Below are 23,746 nucleotides of genomic sequence, written 5' to 3'. Positions count from 1 at the left end.
CACATCACCTTTTTTTTTTTTTCCTTTAATCTGAGATATTAGTATCTCTCTGTAGCACAAATTCGCTGATATTGGTTTTACACTTGCCCTATAAACACATGGAAAAATTTGTAACCTCTTCAAAGAATAAATCCCCAGCCATGGCTTCAAAGAATAGACTAGAAAAAAATCTAGCAGAAGGTTGTCTGATTCAGTTAGAAGTAGTAATGAAGAAATCATAGTTGTTCCTGTTACAACTGTCCCAGAAACTTTAGTTAAACAATTAACTGATATTTTCATGCCACAGTTTACTCAAATTAGACAAGGATTAGATATAATATCTAGTGAAGTAAAATTATTCCAAAATCGCTTTTTAGAAGTAGAACAAAGAATATTAGATGTTGAAGATAAGGCAAATATACAAGAATTTGATATAGATAAGATGAAAAAGAAAATTGGTTCAGTTAAAGCCAAGGTCGATGATCTAGAAAATAGATAGAGACAAAACAATTTGAGACTGAGAGGGATCCCTGAAGACTTTTTGAATGAAGACTTAGTGAAATTTGCTACATCTTTCCTTCGAAATCTACTAGGGATGCCAACTGAATCACAAAATATTGTTATTGAGAGAATACATAGATTTAGAACAGTCAGATACAATGTAAATGGAAAAACTTTACCTAGACCAGTTACTATGAAGTGTCTTAATCACCAGGATAAGATTAAAATATTAAAGGCATATAGGGAGTTAGGAAATGTTCCATTCATTGAGGGAAATATTTTTTTTATTTTTCAGGATTACTCTGCAGAGATAGTGAGTAAAAGAAAATTATTAAACCCTCTTTGTACTGAATTAATTAATGCCGGTATCAATGCCACTATTATTTTTCCAGCAAAACTTAAAATTACATTAGAGAACAAGGTCAATTTTTTGACAATTTGATCTCAGCTCAGGAGTTTGTACATAATAGAATAATTCTTGTTTGATTCTGAACATGTAAATGAGTTGTTTATTATTCCTCCATGGTATTCAGAAGGTTACTTATGTTTTTAATTCTTTTCTCTTTGTTGATTGTAGACTTCCTTCCCCCTTTTTTTCCCACTCTCCCTCTCCCTCCTGCCCCTTCACCTTCATTTTAGGGATGATGTGATAAGATCATTGGCTTAGCGTAGCTTTGCTTTTTTTTTTTTTCTCGAAAATGAGTTTGAAAATAATTTCTTGGAATGTTGGAGGGATAACCTCTCCAATTAAAAGGAAAGTCGTTTTAAAACATATTAGTAATATGCTGGCGGATATCGCACTCATTCAGGAGACTTATCTAACCAAAATAGAGTCTGAAAAATTAAAAGTGGGATGGGTAGGGGAGGTCTTCTTTACACCTTGTAAGAAAAGAGCAAAGGGGACAACTATTCTTTTTAAAAAGTCCTAGAAGGTAAATATAATTTCACATGAAATTGATAGGGATGAAAGATACGTTATTTTATGATTTAAAATATTGAATCAAATTTTTACTCTCTGCAACTTATATGGACCTAATAAGTGGGATATACATTTTTGGGATAAAATACAAAACAGGTTAATAGCGAATTTAAGTGACAACATTATTATAGGAAGCGCTTTAATATTACCCCCTTAGACAATTTGGATAGGTTGAGAGTGTCAGACATTAATCTCAAAAACACTAGGACTAGTGGAAGAGAGACTAAATTATACAAATCCTTACTTTACCAATTGAAAGTTATAGATATATGGAGAATGAGGAATCCCAATGAAAGAGCATTTACATGCGGTTGTAAAGCACATAAGTCCCCTTCACGTATAGACTACTTTCTGATATCTCCTCTCTCAGATTATGTAAAAAAGTAGAAATTAAGGAAATCACCATTTCTGATCATTCACCAATAACATTAGAACTTAAATTTGTATATGGACAAAATATCGAGTTGCTAATAGAAAATTCCAGCAATTTTTGAAAGATAAATGGGAAGAATTTCATTGATTCAACAAAGATTATTTAGATAAGATCGAACCATATTGGGAAGCTTTTAAAGCTTTTAAAGCAGTAATTCATGGAAATATATTAGCATACCTTATAATTAATAAAAAAAAAGAGGAAATTTAGAGCAGATCAATTTGCGAAACAATTAACTAATGCATATAACAAATACTTAAGAGAAAGGAACCCAACTAATTGGAAAAAATATATTAATGCAAAGGAAGCAAGAGACACCTTTCTAGTTGAACAAACACAACAAAACGAAAAGAGATCAAAAAGTATATTTTACAGATTTGGAAACAAGTCTGGAAAATATTTGGCTAACCTCGTTAAAAATCAAAAATACAATAATCATATATCTGCAATAAAAGTGGGAGGTAAATTGATCTCCTCTATGGAGAAAATCAAGAATTTTTTACTTACTATCAGGTAGTGTATAATAGGTCATATATTGATGCAGAAAAAAAAAATATTCTGGAGCAGAATAGAAACTCTGATTATTACCCATGAACAGTTGAAAATGATAGAAGTAGATTTAGCCATTAAAATGTCATCTTGCAATAAGGCTGCGGGGCATGATAATTTACCTTATGAATTCTAAAAAAATGTAAAAGACTCAGTAGGACCAATTCTAGTGAACTTATATAATAATTATTTAATAAAGGAAAATGAACCATCTAAACTGTTTTTACAATCATATACATCTCTTATTTTAAAACCAGATAAGAATCCAGAAGATATAGGTGCTTATAGACCAATTGCTTTATTAAACATCGACTAAAAATTCTTACATCTATTATAGCTAACAGAATGCAAAAGTTGATGAAAATTCTTATATACAAAAATCAAACTGGTTTCATAAAAGGTAGATCATCAATATCTAACCTACGTAAGGTTTTCTTCTTATTATCGTATCTAAATGCACAAGATTCAATAGGTGAAGACACAAAATTGACTGATCCTATAATTTTATCATTAGATGCTGAAAAAGCTTTTGATTATGTATCTTATGATTGTTTATTTATAACCCTCCACAACTTTGGTTTCAAAGGTAAAATTCTTAGTTTAATAAACTCATTATATAACTTCCCAACTTCCTCTTTAATAATTAACTCATCTATCTCAAGGCTTATATAGAGGGACAAGACAGAGTTGCCCCCTTTCCCCTCTTCTATTTGATTTAGCGATAGAGCCTCTGGCAATTCAATTAAGATCTAGTATTGAAGGAATACAAATTCCAGGGAAGGAGATATTGATCTCTCTTTATGCAGATGATCTTCTTTTATGCATGAATAGGGCAGCTATATATATTCCTATAGTTCTGGACTTGATTAATATTTTCAGATCTTTTTCCGGATTTAAAGTGAATGTACTTAAATCTGAACTAATGTGGTTATTTAGAAAACACTCTAAAATAAATAATCATTTTCAGGAAGTTAAAACTTATTTTAAATACTTAGGAATAAAAATCTCCTGTCTGCCAAAATTATGGTAAGCTCAATTACAAGGAGAAACTAGATAACAAAACTGTCATATGCATTTAGATAAGAGGCGGCCTTCAAGGGTTTAGAAATAAGCATATGAGCCTACCCAGGTTTAGCCTTTAACAAAGAATACCAAGAGAACAAAGCAAATTTGATGATAAAAATAAATTGGAAAGTTGTTGCCCTATCTGAATCTTGAAAGTTTAATTTGGGCGTTACTATCCCTTTAACAGAAGTTCTAAACCCCTGAAGTTTCTCCCCAAGTGCAACTATAGAAACTGCTGCATCACCTCATCTTCTTCTAAGTCTTTTTACAGGTTTTGGCAAATTTTCTATGAGATTTAAACCAATTTCTCCTTCTAGGAATCTAAATTTGGTTTTGAAGATTTTGCAGGCTCCTCTATTTGAGCCTATACATATGGTAGATATTAAAATTCTTTCTTGGAATATTTTTTTTCTTTGGCTATTATTTCTGCTAGAAGAGATTCTGAGTTATATGTTCTTTCGTGTGATCCTCCTTATTTCATTTTTCATCAGGATAAGGAAGTTTTAAGGACCAAATTTGACTTTTTACCCAAGGTTGTATCTTCAGGCAATATAAGTTGGGAAATTGTAGTCCATTCTTTGTGTCCTAATCCTAAGAATTCTTTGAAGAGTATTCTTCATATTATGGATGTTGTTAGAAACCTTCTGAAATCCTTAGTAGTGTCTACATAATACTTCAATGCTCTGCCATTTCTTTGGCATCTTGGTTGAAACTTTTGATCCATAAGGCTTTCTTGGAGGCAGGTCAGCCTCCACCTAATTCAATTTCTGCTTATTCTAATTGATCAGTTGTCACTTTTTGGGCTTTTAATAATGAGGCTTTAATTGACCAAATTTGTATGGCAGCTACTTGATCTTCTTTGCATAATTTTACTAAATTCTACCATTTTGATGTTTTTGCTTCTCCTCAGACCAACCTTTGGTAGGAAACTCCTTCAGACTGTTGTCTCAAGTATATTTAGATTTTTGCCTATTTCTTGGGTTTTATTTGGGTTGTGGATTTAGTTTCTCTGTGAAAAAAAATGTTCTTTTTGCCCTGCACTTATTTCTCTTTAATTGTGGACTCTAACCACCTGTATAAAATAAAACATAATTTATGCTTACCTGATAGATTCATTTATTTTATGGTAAGAAGCCAAGAGACACCACCCTGTGCTTTTTTGGTGTTGGTTTATTTTTTGCGCACATCTTTTTTCCCTTGCTTGGCTATACATCAGACTGAGTTACCAGTGAGGTGGGAGGGGTTTTATAGAGCTCTTGGGGTTTGGGAATCTTTGCCTCCTCCTAGTGGCAGGGAAGAGTAATTCCCAGGAGAAACAGATCATAGACTCTCACCACCATTAAAAAAAAATTTTTTAGCAGGTAAGCGTAATTTTTTTTAAAGTGGCGTGTTAAAAGTGTAGGAGAGACACTTTACATGAACACAAGTACACACACTTTTTTTATATATATATATATATATATATATATATATATATATATGGTAATTGGTATTTTAACTTGCGCTGTGTGTGTAGCAAATGTTAATTCTGCTTAAAAGAGTTCCTCCTGATGTGTTTCAATGGCAGCTAATTCTGATTATTCCCCTATCATCAATGGAATATGAATTAAAGGGTGAAGTATGGGGTTCAGATGTCAGAGCTCATAGCAGGGAGAGAACAAAAACAATGAAACAAATTATGGTGCAGTATGAAAGCACTGGCGTATCGTGTGACAAAAAAGTGAAAGAATATTGCTCACCTTTTAAAACCTCAAACATGTGAGGTATGTTGGAAGCATGGAGGGGATTTAATCCCTATCTGTGTTAAAGCTGTTTTACCGTTTGGGTTATCACTTGTAGTGTAGTACTTCCTTCTTTCAGTACCTAAGGGTATGGGTGGCTTCTTCTCTATGGAGTATGGTAAACCTTTCCTTCTGCTGGGTGTGGTGAGCCTCCCTATGTGAAAGGTGATGTACTTCTTCCCCGTGGAGTATGGTACGCTTCTTTTTAGTAAGCTTCTCCTCTATGGAGTATGGTAAAATGTTTTCTTCTTGTTAGTAGACTTCTCCTCTATGGAGTATGGTACAATTTTCTTGTATAGGTAGAAACCTTTACAAAGTTGTTGTAAGGGTTAATATTCCTCCTATGTTTACTGAAAAATGGAGTGCATAATTTATGCGAAGCCAAATTATGTTTTGAATCTAGGTGCTGTTAAAAACTACTTTATTTGATAATGTCTAAAAAACACAAAACAAATATTTGTGATGTTACATGTAAAGTCCTCCTTTTTTTACACAGTCCCAAAAGTAGACTGTTGAACGTTAATTGGCAATGGGTATGCAGATGTCGTTTGCTAAAACGTTCTGTGTACGATTTGTGCGTTAATGTTATCTCAATAAATGATGATGAAGGTGATATCCTGTTTCTTTGGGTGATGTTACAGGTAACATCACAAATATTTGTTTTGTGTTTTTTAGACATTATCAAGTAAAGTAGTTTTTAACAGCACCTAGGTTGTCTCAAAACATCATTTGGCTTTGCATTAATTATGCACTCCATTTTTCAGTAAACATAGGAGGAATATTAACCATTACCACCACTTTGTAAAGGTTTCTACCTATACAAGAAAATTGTACCATACTCCATAGAGGAGAAGTCTATCAACAAGAAGAAAACATTTTACCATACTCCATAGAGGAGAAGTTTACTAAAAAGAAGCGTACCATACTCCACGGGGAAGAAGTACATCACCTTTCACATAGGGAGGCTCACCACACCCAGCAGAAGGAAAGGTTTACCATACTCCATAGAGAAGAAGCCACCCATACCCTTAGGTACTGGAAGAAGGAAGTACCACACTACAAGTGATCACCCAAATGGTAAAACAGCTTTAACACAGATCGGGATTAAATCCCCTCCATGCTTCCAGCATACCTTAACATGTTTGAGGTTTTAAAAGGTGTGCAATATTCTTTCACTTTTTTGTCACACGACACACCAGTGCTTTCATACTGCACCATAATTTGTTTAATTGTTTTTGTTCTCTCGCTGCTATGAGCGCTGACATCTGAACCCCATACTTCACTATATATATATATATATATATATATATATATAAAAAACATTCTGGCATTGCAAAATACTTTCATTATTTATCTGCCCCTAGCAGTCTTGTCTACTTCACGAGTCAAAATTTGCTCCTCCAAGGCAAGTGGTAGGTGTTAATGTTGCAGCAAACAAGCTGTTAATGTATTCAGTCTTTTCATGTTCACCTAGTATGTTACTTTATCACAATACGGCATACAAATATTGTAATTGCAAGGTTTTTACTGTCCCTTTAATTCTGATCCTTTGTTGATCTGTGAGATTGCCAGATGACCAGGGGTGTTTCTCTACAAAGTCAATGTAGACAATTTAGTTTACACATAATTGCTGTATGACAATGAATGGAATGTTTTGCAAATGCTTTCTTTTAAAGGAAAGGTAAAGTTAAAATTAAACCTTTGTGTTCTTAATACAGCATTCAGTTTTGAACAGCTTTCCAACTTACTTCTATCATCAAATCCATTTACTTGGTTTCATTTGCTGAAAAGTAAAAGCAGGTAGGCTCATAGGACCTCAGGAGCATGCACTTGTCTTTAGAACTCTATGGCAGCTGTGTTTGCAACTATGGGGGTGATAATGAGGATTATGTTAGCATTGGTGACACTATAGTCACAATTTTATTAAAGACAGGTGGCAAGTATTTTGCTTTACTTTCTTTACTTGAAAATCTCCATCAGTAAAGATACATAACATTTGAAACAAAGTAAAAGCCCCTCAACCAATGGGGGCACAGCAATAATATATACATAAGTCAGTCACTTTCCTAGATCTAGGCGAACCATCCAATCGTTCAATAGGAGGATGTCCTTGAGTAGATGGATGCCTTCCATCTTGAAATGTCTGTACACCAGGAAACGATTGAGTTCTTTTAAGTTTATGACCGGACGGGCTCCCCCATCCTTCATTTTACAATGAACATGTTGCTGAGAAAACCTTGCAAATGTGATTCCTCAATAGCCCCTTACTGGCATAGCTGAAACAGTTCTGAATCTATCAGACGCTGCATTTGAGGAGGGAAGGGTATAGGGGTCGGAGGACAGGGTTGGAACGGGAAATGTACGAAATCTAGTTGGAAACCCTGTATAGTCTGAAGTACCCATTGGTCTAATGTGATCGTTGACCATGTTGAAATATAATGTTCAAGTCTGCCCCCTAACTTTTTGTGGAAAACAAGAAGGGATAAAGTGGTGCTCACCTGGTTCGGGTCCTGTTGGGGGTACTTGTATTTTGCGAGGGGCACCTCTGCTTCTGAAATTTAGAGGCCTAATCTGTGGCGCTGTGTAGGTCTGCCTGAAGGAGCCTCTTAAGTTAGCATGGTTGGACAGGCAGCCCCTGAACCTGCCAGCCCTGGCAAAAACACCCGATTGTGCATGTAGGACCCTTCTAACATTAGACTGGGCCCTATCAAGAGTCGTGAAAGCTGATTCATAGCGACTGAGTTCCCTGATAAAAGATTTGCCAAACAGTAAGCCTTTTGCTGTGGAACCTGCTTCTGAGCGGGCCATTTTCTTCTTAAATGGAAAAGTCCACAGCTGCATTCATTACGTTTGGGAAATAAGAATCTGGCAAAGACACCCCAGCCAAAGACTTAAATACTTCTCGCACTCCCCTCATCCCCCAGTCATTCTTTGCCTTTCATCCAAGGAGGTTGGCAGAGAAGTGTCAGAATTTAATTTGTCTCTTATGGAGGGTAGTACTCTTCGACATGGGACAGGAGTTTTAAGTAATCCTGTCAGTCTCTCAGTGAGGGCTTGGATGAAAGTTAGAGTCTGGAGATGCGGAAAGAGTCTGTCTGCGAAACCATCCCGACTCATGTTAACAGCTCCTCAAGCAATCAGCGTTGTCGAACTTTGCTCCGCCGCCTGCTTTTTTCTCTCAAGTCCATGGCGGAGGCGATGCTACTATCTGTCACACTTGAAGGGCCATGTTCCTGTTCCACGGCGTAGAATCTGGTAAGATTGTTTCATTTTCTTTCTTCGTGAATGTACTGTACTAATGTTTTCCAAAATGGCTACTACCTTGCGGGACTAACTTAACATAAGGGTCTCAGTGAGTCTCCTTAGTATCTTGGAATCAAGGGTTAATATCTCCTGAGAGGTTTATTGAACAGGGGGGTTTATGTGATTCAATCTGCTTATGTGTAGTGTTATATGGGCTCATGGCTTGGAACATAGAGGCCTTTGGAAGTGATGCAGTCTTATGGTTGGGCGCACTTTTTTGGACTATACGGTTTATATTCTGACCATCCGTGATTACGTTCCGCCCTCCATTTCTGCATTACTGACCGCGTGGCAACGGAAAAATTCTAGTTCGCAGGGGTCTGGTTCATAGGATGTGGTGAGTGCCCCAGCCATTGGAGGTGTCAGGTGCCGATTTGTTTTGTCTTAAAATAGTCCATATTGCCATATTCTCTATTCATTTCAGACTCCGATACTGAGACTGTTCTAATTTCTGATTCTTCGTCCGGGGAAGAATCCGGATTGGCCTTGTTGACACATGTCAATCAGTTATGTTCTGTGTGCTGTATTAGAGCGCCTGGTTCCTCGGGCTCGGGGAATCAAGAGTCAGCTGAGCCATCCGCCTCTGGGGGTCCTGTCCTCCAAGAGGCGAGTTCCCTACCACTCCATACTTCTACACATGTGGGTAACCCAAATTATGATTATTCCTCCACACAGGGCGACTTGTTCCCCCTGGAGGTTGCAGCATGTTTTCACTTCCACATATTATTGGCGATTATTCGTCTGCAGAGTCCAGATGTTTAGGCGCGATTGTGCTTCTGCCCTATTATCCCAGGCCTACCGCCTTGGGGAGGGCCTGTACAGTTCCCTGCGGGTGTAACTCTCCCTGAGTGTTGTCCCTTTCGATACAGAGAGGTGAGCCTTTGCATCTTACTCAGATTTTTTTTCAGTTATTAAATGATCCTATCCTTCTCGGATACGGGAATTTTCAGTCTGCTTCGAATGGTGCACCTCATTAGACATGTGGGGATGATGTAATCTCCTGACTATTCTTTTTTGAGATCCTTCCCAGTTTTTTGGAAGATTAGGGCTCCGTTTGGCTGGTAGGTGTTAACCTACGGGTTGCATTATATTTTCTTTTTATCCGATTAGGATGTCTTTCAATTTGTTTATTATTTTCCTTTAGGAATCTTAAACTGGGATTGATACTCTGTTACTTCCGCGGAAGTGTTTTGGAGACATGTTAGTCTTATGTTTGTCTGTTTTTTCTTCTTCCCCTTTAAGGGAGGAATTATGCAGCTTGATGGTTAGGACCCGGGTGTAGGCAGGTCCTGTTGGGTTTGGTTCTGTCTTGTGGATGTTCAGACACATGATGCTGTTCTGATTGGCTGGTCCGGTCAAGGTGCCGAGTGCTTATGTTATCATTTGTTTTACATTCAACTAAGCATTCTAGAGGACCTGTGGGTCTACAAGACAGGAAGGATTGTCTCAGTCCTTATAGCCTTCAGTTTGGATGACTGGGTCAGTGGAATTTCTGCTGCGTCTGGTATTGTCGGACCCTAGAGTGCCTACCCCACATGGTGGAGAGTTGGAGGGCTTAGCACCTTCTTACCACCGTGTGAGCGGTTTAGCCTTTTTTTACTATGAGGCTCGTGGATTGTCCTTTGGACTTGGTCCTCAGCAGCTAGTAGTTTAAAGGGTAGTTTGGCTGCCTTGCAGCGGTTGGTATACAGAATGTAGCCAGCTGCAGCTATTGCACATCAACTGTGTACTGTCTAGCTGTGTTTCTAAGACTTTGTGTCTTCCTTTGTGGTCTCCATGTTAGGTCTCCTTTTAGGGGCCTGGGAGATGTTTGTTCCCTGTTAGGGACACTGGGCGTGGTCTCCTGGGGTTTGCTTCGAGTTCCTCTTGGAACTGCGGTTGGTTTGCGCCCCTTTCTCCCTGTGATCATCTGTTTATATAGAGGTGATGTGGAGACCAGGCTTTGCTCAAGTGGTTTTGACCTTGAGGTATCCCCTTGCCTTTGTCCTGAGGCTGTTGGTGAGTTTAGAAGCTCTAGCGTCGTCGTACGACTTTTACCGCCTTGGCTCCTTTGGAGAGTGGGACTTCGGCAAGGGGTGGTCTCTTCCTTAGGTTGGGACTTGCAAGTTTTTCTTGTTATCCAGGTTGATCTGGATTTTGCATTAGTATTCCCTGTGGTCTGGGTTGTTATTCAGATGGGGTGTTAAGTTTGTGGGTATTGTTTGTCTAAACAATTGGGGGTTCGGACTTGTTCTCCCTGTGGCTTCTGGTTGCTGAGTTTCATTCAGCTCTTTCCCTTGTGGATCCCTTTGGGGGTTGTTACCGGACCTATAGGCTCCAGGGTTGGTTTGGGGTTCCCCAGTTCCTGGAAACTTGGGCTATGTCCTTTTACTCGGATTAATGACTTGACCTGGTCTGATTGGCCAGGTTTTTTCTGAGTGTTTTGCACCTTATGCAGTTTCCCTTGGTCAGCTTGCTGTAGTATCAATAGAATTCACTGCTCTGCAGATGAATGGATTTGCAGTGTCACTGCTGCTACTATTGCACATTGGTTACATGTTAGCAGGGTAGTTTTTAGGGGAATCACTTTCTCAGGGCTTCTGAGATGGGGATTGATTTCTTCTTTAACCGGTGGCTTCGTGACTGGTGGAAGGTGCTGCCTTTTAGCCCTTTTTCCCTTCTTGGGTGAGAGCTTAGTCTACTTTTTATGGAGATATGGTCCCTTTCTTAAGGCTTCTCCTGGATCAGGAAATTGGACCTGTGAGCTTCCCTAGCTGAGACAGATATTCTCTCTGGGTTGTTATGTTCCATTTGGAGACTTGTTGGCTCTGTGTCAAGACTAAGTTGGACCTTTTTGCTAGATCCTTTGGTTCTACGGTCCTGTTGTCTGTTCTAAGGTGTCGGGTTGCACTTGTGCTCTGTTGGATTGGCTGTGGCCATTCTTCCACTCGTTCTGAGATGGTTTTGGGGTTCTTCTGTTCCCCTGTTTCAGACCTGCCATTGCTGGGGCTGGCCCGGCTGGGAGTGGGTTCTGAGAGATGTTGTCATCTCCAGGATCTAGGTGGGCATAGTAGCTAGCTTGCTCCCTAAGCTTACATACAGAGGGTCTAGGATTGCTCCACCTCGGGTTCTGGGTGTCACTTCCCTTCTTGGGGGACCTTGTGGAGGTTCTGTGGGTAGGTCTGGCGGCTTGGATTGCCTAGAGTGTGCCCTCTGTCTGGGAGTTGTCTTTTGGAATCTGTTCTTTTGCTGGCCGCTTTTGTTCTCAGCAAGTATTCTCTGTGTCATCCTGAAGATGGCGGTATGTTCTTGACTCGTGGTTTTTTGTCTGGGTCTGTTACATGTTTTTTTGTTGTGGAATACTTCTATGTTCCAAGTTCGGACTATGTGAGGTCTCTGTTGTCTATTGGTGCTTTTGCACAACGTTTGAGAGAAAGTTTTCTCTGTTTCTATGCCCAGTCCTATACCTCCGGTTTCTCCTGGTCTAGGCATAGTCTCCCCTTGTCTGTCAGGACCCATTTGGGCTCTTGTGAGCTGGGCTTGCTCTGGGGGGGGTTTCTATTATGGATTTGTGACCTTTCATTTTTTTCTTTTGGTTCTCCTGATCCTATCCCTTTGGGAGTTTAGGCTGGTGTTCCCTTTTTTAGTGAAGGGTGAGTGGTGAGGGACTGACTGTTGGGCGACGGTGTCTCCTGGAGGCCTGTTGGCTCAGTTGGGGGACCTTGTGGAGGTTATGTTTCCACTTTTTTGGAAGACCTATGGGTAGGTCTGGTGGCTTGGATTGCCTAGAGTGTGCCCTCTGTCTGGGAGTTGTCTTTTGGAAACTGTTCTTTTGCTGGCCGCTTTTGCTCTCAGCAAGTATTCTCTGTGTCATCCTGAAGATGGCGGGGTGTTCTTTACTCATGTTTTTTTCTCTGGGTCTGTTACACGTTTTTTTGTTGTGGAATACTTCTATGTTCTAAGTTCGTACTATGTGAGGTCTTCTGTTGTCTATTGGTGCTTTTGCACAACGTTTGAGAGAAAGTTTTCTCTGTTTCTATGCTCCATCCTATACCTCCGGTTTCTCCTGGTCTAGGCGTAGTCTCCCCTTGTCTGTCAGGACCCATTTGGGCTCTTGTGAGCTGGGCTTGCTCTGGGGGGGGGGGGGGGTTCTATTATGGATTTATGACCTTTCATTTTTTTCTTTCTGTTCTCCTGATCCTATCCCTTTGGGAGTTTAGGCTGGTGTTCCCTTTTTTAGTGAAGGGTGAGTGGTGAGGGACTGACTGTTGGGCGACGGTGTCTCCTGGAGGCCTGTTGGCTCAATTGAATCCAATTTTGCGGTCTCTAGCTAGGCTCTGGACTACCTGCGGGTCAGTGTTCTTGGGGCTTTTCCTTTTAAAGTTTTCTCAGCTTCGGACGAAGATGTTTTTTTCTGGGCAGTGGTTTCAGGCTTGGTGCTCTCAGAATGGGCCGCCTAATGTACCCTCACGTCTTGGCATTCAGTGTCCTCTATAGCTTGGGTATTGTTTTCCAAAAAGTAATGACTGCAGCTGTGGACTCTTTCCATTTAAGAAGAAAAACATAAATTATGCTTACCTGATCATTTTCTTTTCTTCTGATTTTAAAGAGTCCACAGCTCCCCACCCGTAATTTTTTTATGTGGGGCATCTTTATTTTATTCTTCTGGCACCTTTCACCCTGATATTTCTTCTACTGCTCCTTGTTCCACGGCAGAATGACTGGGGGATGAGGGGAGTGGGAGGAGTATTTAAGCCTTTGGCTGGGGTATCTTTGCCTCCTCCTTGTGGCCATGTTCTTATTTCCCAAAAGTAATGAATGCAGCTGTGGACTCTTTCCATCAGAAGAAAAGAAAATTATCAGGTAAGCATAATTTATGTTTTCTGCCAATTTAGGGTCGAGCCGAGAGAGGGCCACCCTGCAGCGTTCTATGGATAAAGGCACGTTTGTATTCCCCAAAAGACATATTGCTCTTTGCGTCCACTCCCTAAATTTGGAGGGGTCTAATGATTGTGAGGACATTATAGCACTATCTGCTAACTGATGGATCTGTGTCAGTGGTCCTACCAGGTCCAGGAGTTTATCCTGAGTAGACTTTAGTGACTTGTCAATGCTCCTTCTAGGGTCCCTACCACTTCGGGTAATGAAAGTGACGATATTAGGGACAAATTCTGGGGTATGTGCTTCCTTGTCTGGGAGGACAGGACGGGGGCATTCCGCCCGCAATTTATTCCTGGCAGAATTAGAAAGGGGTTTACGTAACCAATGCTGTAAAAATGTTGTAATATGTGGGGCAGGGGACCATTCAGAGGACCTAGGGTACCTTAAATTATCCGGATAGAACATGGGTTGACCAAAGTCCAAAATAGCATTTTCTATGACCTCTGTGTTATCAGGTATGGGAATAATTTCATTAGATTGGTCGTGGTTCAACTCATCGGGCAAATAGTCCTCTGGGTAATACTGTCTATCCATAGGGGGGTGAATTATTTGGTATTTCCTCCGTAGAGGTTTCATTCTCCCTTATTACCCCAGGGGTGGGATTCATAGCAGGTAAATTATCACTGGAGGAGGGGTTGCTCTCCAGATTGTGTTTCTTTTTAGGCTGATCAGTATCTGACTGATCCTCTAAGCAATCTTGTAGGATGTTTCTTACTAGGTAGGGCTAGCATGTCCACCATAGCCGATGATATGGCTTTAGCAACTGAGGCAGAAATCATGGACTGTATGTCCTGGGATTGTTCTGAATCCGACATGATAAATCTTATTATGGATTGTTAAGGTTGTTAACCATAATAAAACTTTTAGTAGCAGCCTGTAGCGGAGCTCGTTTGAGTACCGCAATATAAGACAATATTATGAAATAATACTTTTAAATAAAGAATACTTTTCCAGATTTAATAATTATTCTAGAAAAAGGGCAGCTTAGCAACAGTATAAATATGCAGGGCTGGCACCTGCAGTAAACACACAAGCCAACACAATACTTACAAAATAGTACACCATAAAATTAAAAGGGTAGATGAAGTAGATTAGCAAGCAATTTCGTTAGGATTGCAAACCGGTGTAATCGAGGAAAAATCCAAAAACAAAATGGCCGCAATCACGTGGCGGTGCGCAAAAGACGTAGCGTCACGTGATCCAAGATGGCGTCCGTATTACTTGGAAAAGAAGAAGAAAAGATGGCTGCTCGTGTCACATTAATATATATGACATCCCCAGAGGGCAACGAGCGCTATGAAAACCCACACAGTAAATGAAAAGGTATACGTTACAATAAAATAGAATAAAAAACTACTTCAGAAAGCTTTAGAAAAAAATAAGAAATATGGAACATTCTATAAGTAGTTGAAAGGAAAAAAACGGTTTTAAAACAATAAATTTAGCAAATGAAGGTTAGAATGAAAATTAGATCACATAAAGCAGATCCACTCTCATTGAATGAGTGGATAGAAAAGGAAAAAACAGATTTAGACAACACTGTAATTGTAATAGAAAATAGTGAACCAATACATTTACATCACCTTCTCTGCTGCAGTAAAGAAAGAGGAAGTGAAAGTCTGACTTGTGTATATATTACGGTTGCTGTGCCCCATTGGTTGAGGGGCTTTTACTTTGTTTCAAATGTTATATATCTTTACTGCTAGAGATTTTCAAGTAAAGAAAGTAAAGCAAAATAGGAGCCTCCTGTCTTGCAATAAAATTATCCTTTTCGAAAAAAAATAATTTATGTAAGAACTTACCTGATAAATTCATTTCTTTCATATTAGCAAGAGTCCATGAGCTAGTGACGTATGGGATATACATTCCTACCAGGAGGGGCAAAGTTTCCCAAACCTCAAAATGCCTATAAATACACCCCTCACCACACCAACAAATCAGTTTAACGCATAGCCAAGAAGTGGGGTGATAAGAAAAAAGTGCGAAAGCATAAAAAATAAGGAATTGGAATAATTGTGCTTTATACAAAAAAATCATAACCACCACAAAAAGGGTGGGCCTCATGGACTCTTGCTAATATGAAAGAAATGAATTTATCAGGTAAGTTCTTACATAAATTATGTTTTCTTTCATGTAATTAGCAAGAGTCCATGAGCTAGTGACGTATGGGATAATGACTACCCAAGATGTGGATCTTCCACGCAAGAGTCACTAGAGAGGGAAGGATAAAATAAAGACAGCCAATTCTGCTGAAAATAATCCACACCCAAAATAAAGTTTAAATCTTATAATGAAAAAAACTGAAATTATAAGCAGAAGAATCAAACTGAAACAGCTGCCTGAAGTACTTTTCTACCAAAAACTGCTTCAGAAGAAGAAAACACATCAAAATGGTAGAATTTAGTAAAAGTATGCAAAGAAGACCAAGTTGCTGCTTTGCAAATCTGATCAACCGAAGCTTCATTCCTAAACGCCCAGGAAGTAGAAACTGACCTAGTAGAATGAGCTGTAATCCTTTGAGGCGGAGTTTTACCCGACTCGACATAAGCAAGATGAATTAAATATTTTAACAAGATGCCAAAGAAATGGCAGAGGCCTTCTGACCTTTCCTAGAACCGGAAAAGATAACAAATAGACTAGAAGTCTTTCGGAAATTCTTAGTAGCTTCAACATAATATTTCAAAGCTCTAACTACATCCAAAGAATGCAATGATCTCTCCTTAGAATTTTTAGGATTAGGACACAATGAAGGAACCACAATTTCTCTACTAATGTTGTTAGAATTCACAACCTTAGGTAAAAATTTAAAAGAAGTTCGCAACACTGCCTTATCCTGATGAAAAATCAGAAAAGGAGACTCACAAGAAAGAGCAGATAATTCAGAAACTCTTCTAGCAGAAGAGATGGCCAAAAGAAACAAAACTTTCCAAGAAAGTAATTTAATATCCAGCGAATGCATAGGTTCAAACGGAGGAGCTTGAAGAGCCCCCAGAACCAAATTCAAACTCCAAGGAGGAGAGATTGACTTAATGACAGGTTTTATATGAACCAAAGCTTGTACAAAACAATGAATATCAGGAAGATTAGCAATCTTTCTGTGAAAAAGAACAGAAAGAGCAGAAATTTGTCCTTTCAAGGAACTTGCAGACAAACCTTTATCCAAACCATCCTGAAGAAACTGTAAAATTCTCGGAATTCTAAAAGAATGCCAGGAAAAATGATGAGAAAGACCAAGAAATGTAAGTCTTCCAGACTCTATAATATATCTTTCTAGATACAGATTTACGAGCCTGTGACATGGTATTAATCACAGAGTCAGAGAAACCTCTTTGACTAAGAATCAAGCGTTTAATCTCCATACCTTTAAATTTAAGATTTTGAGATCCTGATGGAAAAAAAGGACCTTGTGACAGTCTTAACGGGAGAGTCCACGGTTGGCAAGAGGCCATCCGGACAAGATCCGCATACCAAAACCTGTGAGGCCATGCTGGAGCCACCAGCAGAACAAACGAGCATTCCTTCAGAATCTTGGAGATTACTCTTGGAAGAAGAACTAGAGGCGGAAAGAGATAGGCAGGATGATACTTCCAAGGAAGTGACAATGCATCCACTGCTTCCGCCTGAGGATCCCTGGATCTGGACAGATACCTGGGAAGTTTCTTGTTTAGATGAGAAGCCATCAGATCTATTTCTGGAAGTCCCCACATCTGAACAATCTGAAGAAATACCTCTGGGTGAAGAGACCATTCTCCCGGATGTAACGTTTGGCGACTGAGATAATCCGCTTCCCAATTGTCTATACCTGGGATATGAACCGCAGAAACTAGACAGGAGCTGGATTCCGCCCATACCAGTATTCGAGATACTTCTTTCATAGCCAGAGGACTGTGAGTCCCTCCTTGATGATTGATGTATGCCACAGTTGTGACATTGTCTGTCTGAAAACAAATGAACGATTCTCTCTTTAGAAGAGGCCATGACTGAAGAGCTCTGAAAATTGCACGGAGTTCCAAAATATTGATTGGTAATCTCACCTCCTGAGATTCCCAAACCCCTTGTGCTGTCAGAGACCCCCAAACAGCTCCCCAACCTGTCAGACTTGCATCTGTTGAAATTACAGTCCAGGTCGTAAGAACAAAAGAAGCCCCCTGAACTAAACGATGGTGATCTGTCCACCACGTCAGAGAGAGTGTCGTACAATCGGTTTTAAAGATATTAATTGAGATATCTTTGTGTAATCCCTGCACCACTGGTTCAGCATACAGAGCTGAAGAGGTCGCATGTGAAAACGAGCAAAGGGGATCGCGTCCGATGCAGCAGTCATAAGACCTAGAATTTCCATGCATAAGGCTACCGAAGGGAATGATTGTGATTGAAGATTTCGACAAGCTGAGATCAATTTTAGACGTCTCTTGTCTGTCAGAGACAGAGTCATGGACACTGAATCTATCTGGAAACCTAAAAAGGTTACCCTTGTCTGAGGAATCAATGAACTTTTCGGTAAATTGATCCTCCAACCATGATCTTGAAGAAACAACACAAGTCGATTCGTATGAGATTCTGCTAAATGTGAAGACTGAGAAAGTACCAAGATATCGTCCAAATAAGGAAATACCACAATACCCTGTTCTCTGATTACAGACAGAAGGGCACCGAGAACCTTTGTAAAAATTCTTGGAGCTGTTGCTAGGCCAAACGGCAGAGCCACAAACTGGTAATGCTTGTCTAGGAAAGAGAATCTCAGAAACTGATAGTGATCTGGATGAATCGGAATATGCAGATATGCATCCTGTAAATCTATTGTGGACATATAATGCCCTTGCTGAACAAAAGGCAGGATAGTCCTTATAGTTACCATTTTGAATGTTGGTATCCTTACATAACGATTCAATATTTTTAGATCCAGAACTGGTCTGAAGGAATTCTCCTTCTTTGGTACAATGAAGAGATTTGAATAAAACCCCAGCCCCTGTTCCAGAACTGGAACTGGCCATAATTACTCCAGCCAACTCTAGATCTGAAACACATTCAGAAATGCTTGAGCTTTCGCTGGATTTACTGGGACACGGGGAAAGAAAAAATCTCTTTGCAGGAGGCCTTATCTTGAAGCCAATTCTGTACCCTTCTGAAACAATGTTCTGAATCCAAAGATTGTGAATTGAATTGATCCAAATTTCTTTGAAAAAACGTAATCTGCCCCCTACCAGCTGGGCTGGAATGAGGGCCGCACCTTCATGTGGACTTGGGAGCTAGCTTTGGTTTTCTAAAAGGCTTGGATTTATTCCAGACTGGAGATGGTTTCCAAACTGATACCGCTCCTGTGGGTGAAGGATCAGGCTTTTGTTCCTTATTGTGACGAAAGGAACGAAAACGATTATTAGACCTAAATTTACCTTTAGATTTTTTATCCTGTGGTAAAAAAGTTCCTTTCCCTCCAGTAACAGTTGAGATAATAGAATCCAACTGAGAACCAAATAATTTATTACCTTGGAAAGAAAGGGAAAGCAAAGTTGACTTAGAAGACATATCAGCATTCCAAGTTTTAAGACATAAAGCTCTTCTAGCTAAAATAGCTAGAGACATATACCTGACATCAACTCTAATGATATCAAAGATGGCATCACAAATAAAGTTATTAGCATGTTGAAGAAGATTAACAATGCTATGAGAATTATGATCTGTTACTTGTTGCGCTAAAGCTTGTAACCAAAAAGTTGAAGCTGCAGCAACATCCGCTAAAGATATAGCAGGTCTAAGAAGATTACCTGAACATAAGTAAGCTTTTCTTAGAAAGGATTCAATCTTCCTATCTAAAGGATCCTTAAAGGAAGTACTATCTGCCGTAGGAATAGTAGTACGTTTAGCAAGAGTAGAGATAGCCCCATCAACTTTAGGGATTTTGTCCCAAAACTCTAATCTGTCAGATGGCACAGTATATAATTGCTTAAAATGTTTAAAAGGAGTAAATGAATTACCCAAATTATTCCATTCCCTGGAGATTACTTCAGAAATAGCATCAGGGACAGGAAAAACTTCTGGAATAACTACAGGAGATTTAAAAACCTTATTTAAACGTTTAGCTTTAGTATCAAGAGGACCAGAATCCTCTATTTCTAATGCAATTAAGACTTCTTTAAGTAAACCATTATCAGAATCAGAATGATGTTCATTTAAAAATTCATCTGAAAAATGAGAAGTTTTAAAAGACCTTTTACGTTTACTAGAAGGAGGAATAACAGACATGGCCTTCTTAATGGATTTAGATGGATTTAGAAACAAAATCTCTTATGTTAACAGGAACACTCTGATTATTAGATGTTGATGGAACAGGAACAGGTAATGTAACATTACTAAAGGAAATATTATCTGCATTAATAAGTTTGTCATGACATTCATTACAAACAACAGCTGGAGGAACAGATACCACAAGTTTACAGCAGATACACTTAACTTTGGTCGATCCAGCACCAGGCAGCGTTTTTCCAGAAGTATCTTCTGACTCAGTGTCAATCTGGGACATCTTACAATATGTAATAGAAAAAACAACATATAAAGCAAAATTTATCAAATTCCTTAAATGTTTCAGGAATGGGAAAAAAATGCCAGTGAACAAGCTTCTAGCAACCAGAAGCAATAAATAATGAGACTTAAATAATGTGGAGACAATAGTGACGCCCATATTTTTTAGGGCCAAAAAAGACGCCCACATTATTTGGCGCCTAAATGCTTTTGGCGCCAAAAATGACGCCACATCCGGAACGCCAACACTTTTGGCGCAAAAAAACGTAAAAAATTATGCAACTTCAGGCGACACGTATGACGCCGGAAACAGAAAAAAAAAATTTGGGCCAAAAAAGTCTGCGCCAAGAATGATGCAATAAAATGAAGCATTTTCAGCCCCCGCGAGCCTAACAGCCCACAGGGAAAAAAGTCAAATTTTAAGGTAAGAAAAAAATTTATTCATATGCATTATCCCAAATATGAAACTGACTGTCTGAAATAAGGAATGTTTGAACGTCCTGAGTCAAGGCAAATAAATGTTTGAATACATATATTTAGAACTTTATATAAAAGTGCCCAACCATAGCTTAGAGTGTCACAGAAAATAAGACATACTTACCCCAGGACACTCATCTACATGTAGTAGAAAGCCAAACCAGTACTGAAACGAGAATCAGTAGAGGTAATGGTGTATATATAAGTGTATATCGTCGATCTGAAAAGGGAGGTAAGAGATGAATCTCTACGACCGATAACAGAGAACTTATGAAATAGACCCCGTAGAAGGAGATCATTGAATTCAAATAGGCAATACTCTCCTCACATCCCTCTGACATTCACTGCACGCTGAGAGGAAAACCGGGCTCCAACCTGCTGCGGAGCGCATATCAACGTAGAATCTAGCACAAACTTACTTCACCACCTCCATAGGAGGCAAAGTTTGTAAAACTGATTTGTGGGTGTGGTGAGGGGTGTATTTATAGGCATTTTGAGGTTTGGGAAACTTTGCCCCTCCTGGTAGGAATGTATATCCCATACGTCACTAGCTCATGGACTCTTGCTAATTACATGAAAGAAAAACTTATTTAATGATTTTCTACAACAAAAAACACCATTACAGTCTCTGGGGATTTTTGTAAATAAATAATTTGATAAGCTTTACTAAAGGATTGTGATACAAAGTTGCAAACACAGCGGCCATAAAGTTTTAAAGACATGTGCACGCTCCTGAGATCTTGTGAGCACACCTAGGTTTAATCCTCCACATAGGGTACACAAAGAAGAAAGCAAATTTGATAATAGAAGTGAATTGGAAAGTTGTTTGAAACTGCAACGTAAAAAGTCCACAAACAAATATTTAAAATAAAAATCTGTATTAATATAAAAAAAGTCAAACAATCTTTGAGAATTTTTTGTTTTATTATTATTATTAATAATAATTGTACCATTGATTATCAAAATATTTATTATTTTTCATCCATAGCTGAAGTTCAGAGTGAAATTGAACGCATCTTTGAATTAGCAAGAACGTTGCAACTTGTAGTACTTGACGCAGATACCATTAACCATCCAACTCAACTTGGCAAAACCTCCCTTGCTCCCATTATAGTGTATGTAAAGATTTCCTCTCCTAAGGTAAGTAGACATTTATGGAAATTGGGGAGTTTTCACTAAACAAGTGTCTTTGTACAAAACGCTCATGCTAGGTTATCAATACCTTTTTATGGTCACGAATATCCGCTATCCATAGACTACATCCTCCATTGATGACTAGCACCTTTAATGGGAATACCTATACCCAACTGAGGGAATTGACATGTCACTTACGCTTACTTGCTGCATTTGTTTTTAATGTTCTACCCATTTTAATTAATTTAATAAAGTTTGTATTTTATCATCCTAACACGTTCAAATACCACCACACAAGATGGTAAAGAGTGCTTCCTATGGTATCCTGCCCAGTATATATATATATATATATATATATATATATATAGTATCTGTATTTTTATACACAGCACCTTCTCTACACTCTACATACATACAAACACATATATATATATATATATTCGTTCAGTGCTAACTGTCCCATTAACTGATCTGTTTAATCAGTCACTATTAACAGGAGCTGTCCCAGATGATTGGAGAATAGCAAATGTAATACCTCTTCATAAAAAGGGCAGTAGAGAAGAATCTGGCAACTACAGGCCAGTTAGTTTAACTTCAGTAGTAGGGAAATTAATGGAAAGCCTCTTAAAGGAAAGAATTATGACTTACATAAAGACAAACAATTTAGAGGACCAAAATCAGCATGGTTTTACTTCAGGGAGATCATGTCAGACTAATCTAATTGACTTCTTTGATTATGTAACAAAAGTATTAGACAAGGGAGGAGCAGTTGATGTAGCATATCTAGATTTCAGCAAAGCATTTGACACCGTCCCACACAATAAACTTATTCACAAACTATATCTCCTTGGTCTAGATTCAAAAATTGTGAACTGGGTGGAATGCTGGCTTAAGGACAGAAAACAAAGTGTCTTAGTAAATGGAGTTCATTCAGCAGAGGGGGCTGTTACTAGTGGTGTTCCTCAGGGGTCAGTTCTGGGGCCTGTTTTGTTAAACATATTTATCTGCGATATCAGCAAAGGGCTACAGGGGAAAGTATGTCTCTTTGCAGATGATACAAAAATTTGCAACAGAGTGGATGTTCCAGGGGGGGTAGACAAAATGAGAAGTGATATACAACAATTGGAGGATTGGACAAACGACTGGGATCTAAAGTTTAACACAGCAAAGTGTAAAATAATGCATTTAGGGAAGAAAAATCCAAATGTTAATTACAGACTCAATGACACTTTACTGACTGTTACAGACGAGGAACAGGACTTGGGAATTATTATTTCAGATGATTTAAAACTTAGTAAACAATGTAGTAAGGCAGCGAGTAAGGCTAGCAGAATGCTTGGATGTATTGGTAGAGGTATTTGCAGCAGAAATAGTAAGGTTCTTATGCCACTTTATAGATCATTAGTTAGGCCTCATCTTGAGTATTGTGTGCAGTTCTGGAGGCCATATCTTCAGAAGGATATTAACAAACTTGAATCTGTGCAAAGGAGGGCTACCAAAATGGTACATGGTCTAAAAAATAAAACTTACCAGGATAGGCTCAATGACCTAAATATGTATAGCTTAGAGGAGAGAAGGGAACGAGGTGATATGATAGCAACTTTCAAGTACATTAAAGGGTTTAGTAAAACTGAGGCTGTGGGTATTTTACATAAAATGGAAAATTCAAGAACAAGGGGTCATGAGCTCAAGCTAAAGGGTAGTAGATTCAGGAGTAATTTGAGGAAGCACTTCTTTACAGAAAGAGTGATTGATTTATGGAATAAACTTCCTCAAGAGGTAGTAGCAACAAACACTGTGGGGGACTTTAAAAAATGCATGGGACAAGCATAGGGCTATCCTACGAACTAGATAAGTTTATACTGTTAGGTAAGGTGGGGCAGACTTGCTGGGCCTATGGCTCTTATCTGCCGTCAATATCTATGTTTCTATGTTTCTATGTTTCTATATATACACACACACACTCATGTATACATACTTACACAGACACCCACTCATATAATAATCAATATAATTTAAATATTATTTTATTTCATGAACAACAGAAAAAGTAATAATATTGCAAAGTATTACACTGCCCCCACATGGTTACTTTATAATATCACC

The 23,746-nt window shown here is 38.8% G+C and overlaps 1 protein-coding gene across 1 annotated transcript in view; it reads left to right on the top strand.

Moving 5' to 3' along the window:
• CACNB2 (calcium voltage-gated channel auxiliary subunit beta 2) overlaps positions 1 to 23,746 on the top strand; it is a 535,276-nt gene that overhangs the window by 480,807 nt on the left and 30,723 nt on the right. Inside the window, exon 10 of the mRNA XM_053713972.1 lies at positions 21,495 to 21,646. Coding sequence (XP_053569947.1) covers positions 21,495 to 21,646 — 152 coding nt within the window. The remainder of the gene's footprint in view (positions 1 to 21,494; positions 21,647 to 23,746) is intronic.

The sequence above is a fragment of the Bombina bombina genome, chromosome 5, assembly GCF_027579735.1.
Source record: "Bombina bombina isolate aBomBom1 chromosome 5, aBomBom1.pri, whole genome shotgun sequence".
Classification (NCBI taxonomy): domain Eukaryota; kingdom Metazoa; phylum Chordata; class Amphibia; order Anura; family Bombinatoridae; genus Bombina; species Bombina bombina.
The sequence above is the reverse complement of the archived record's forward strand: the minus strand, read 5'-3'. Positions and strand labels throughout refer to the sequence as shown.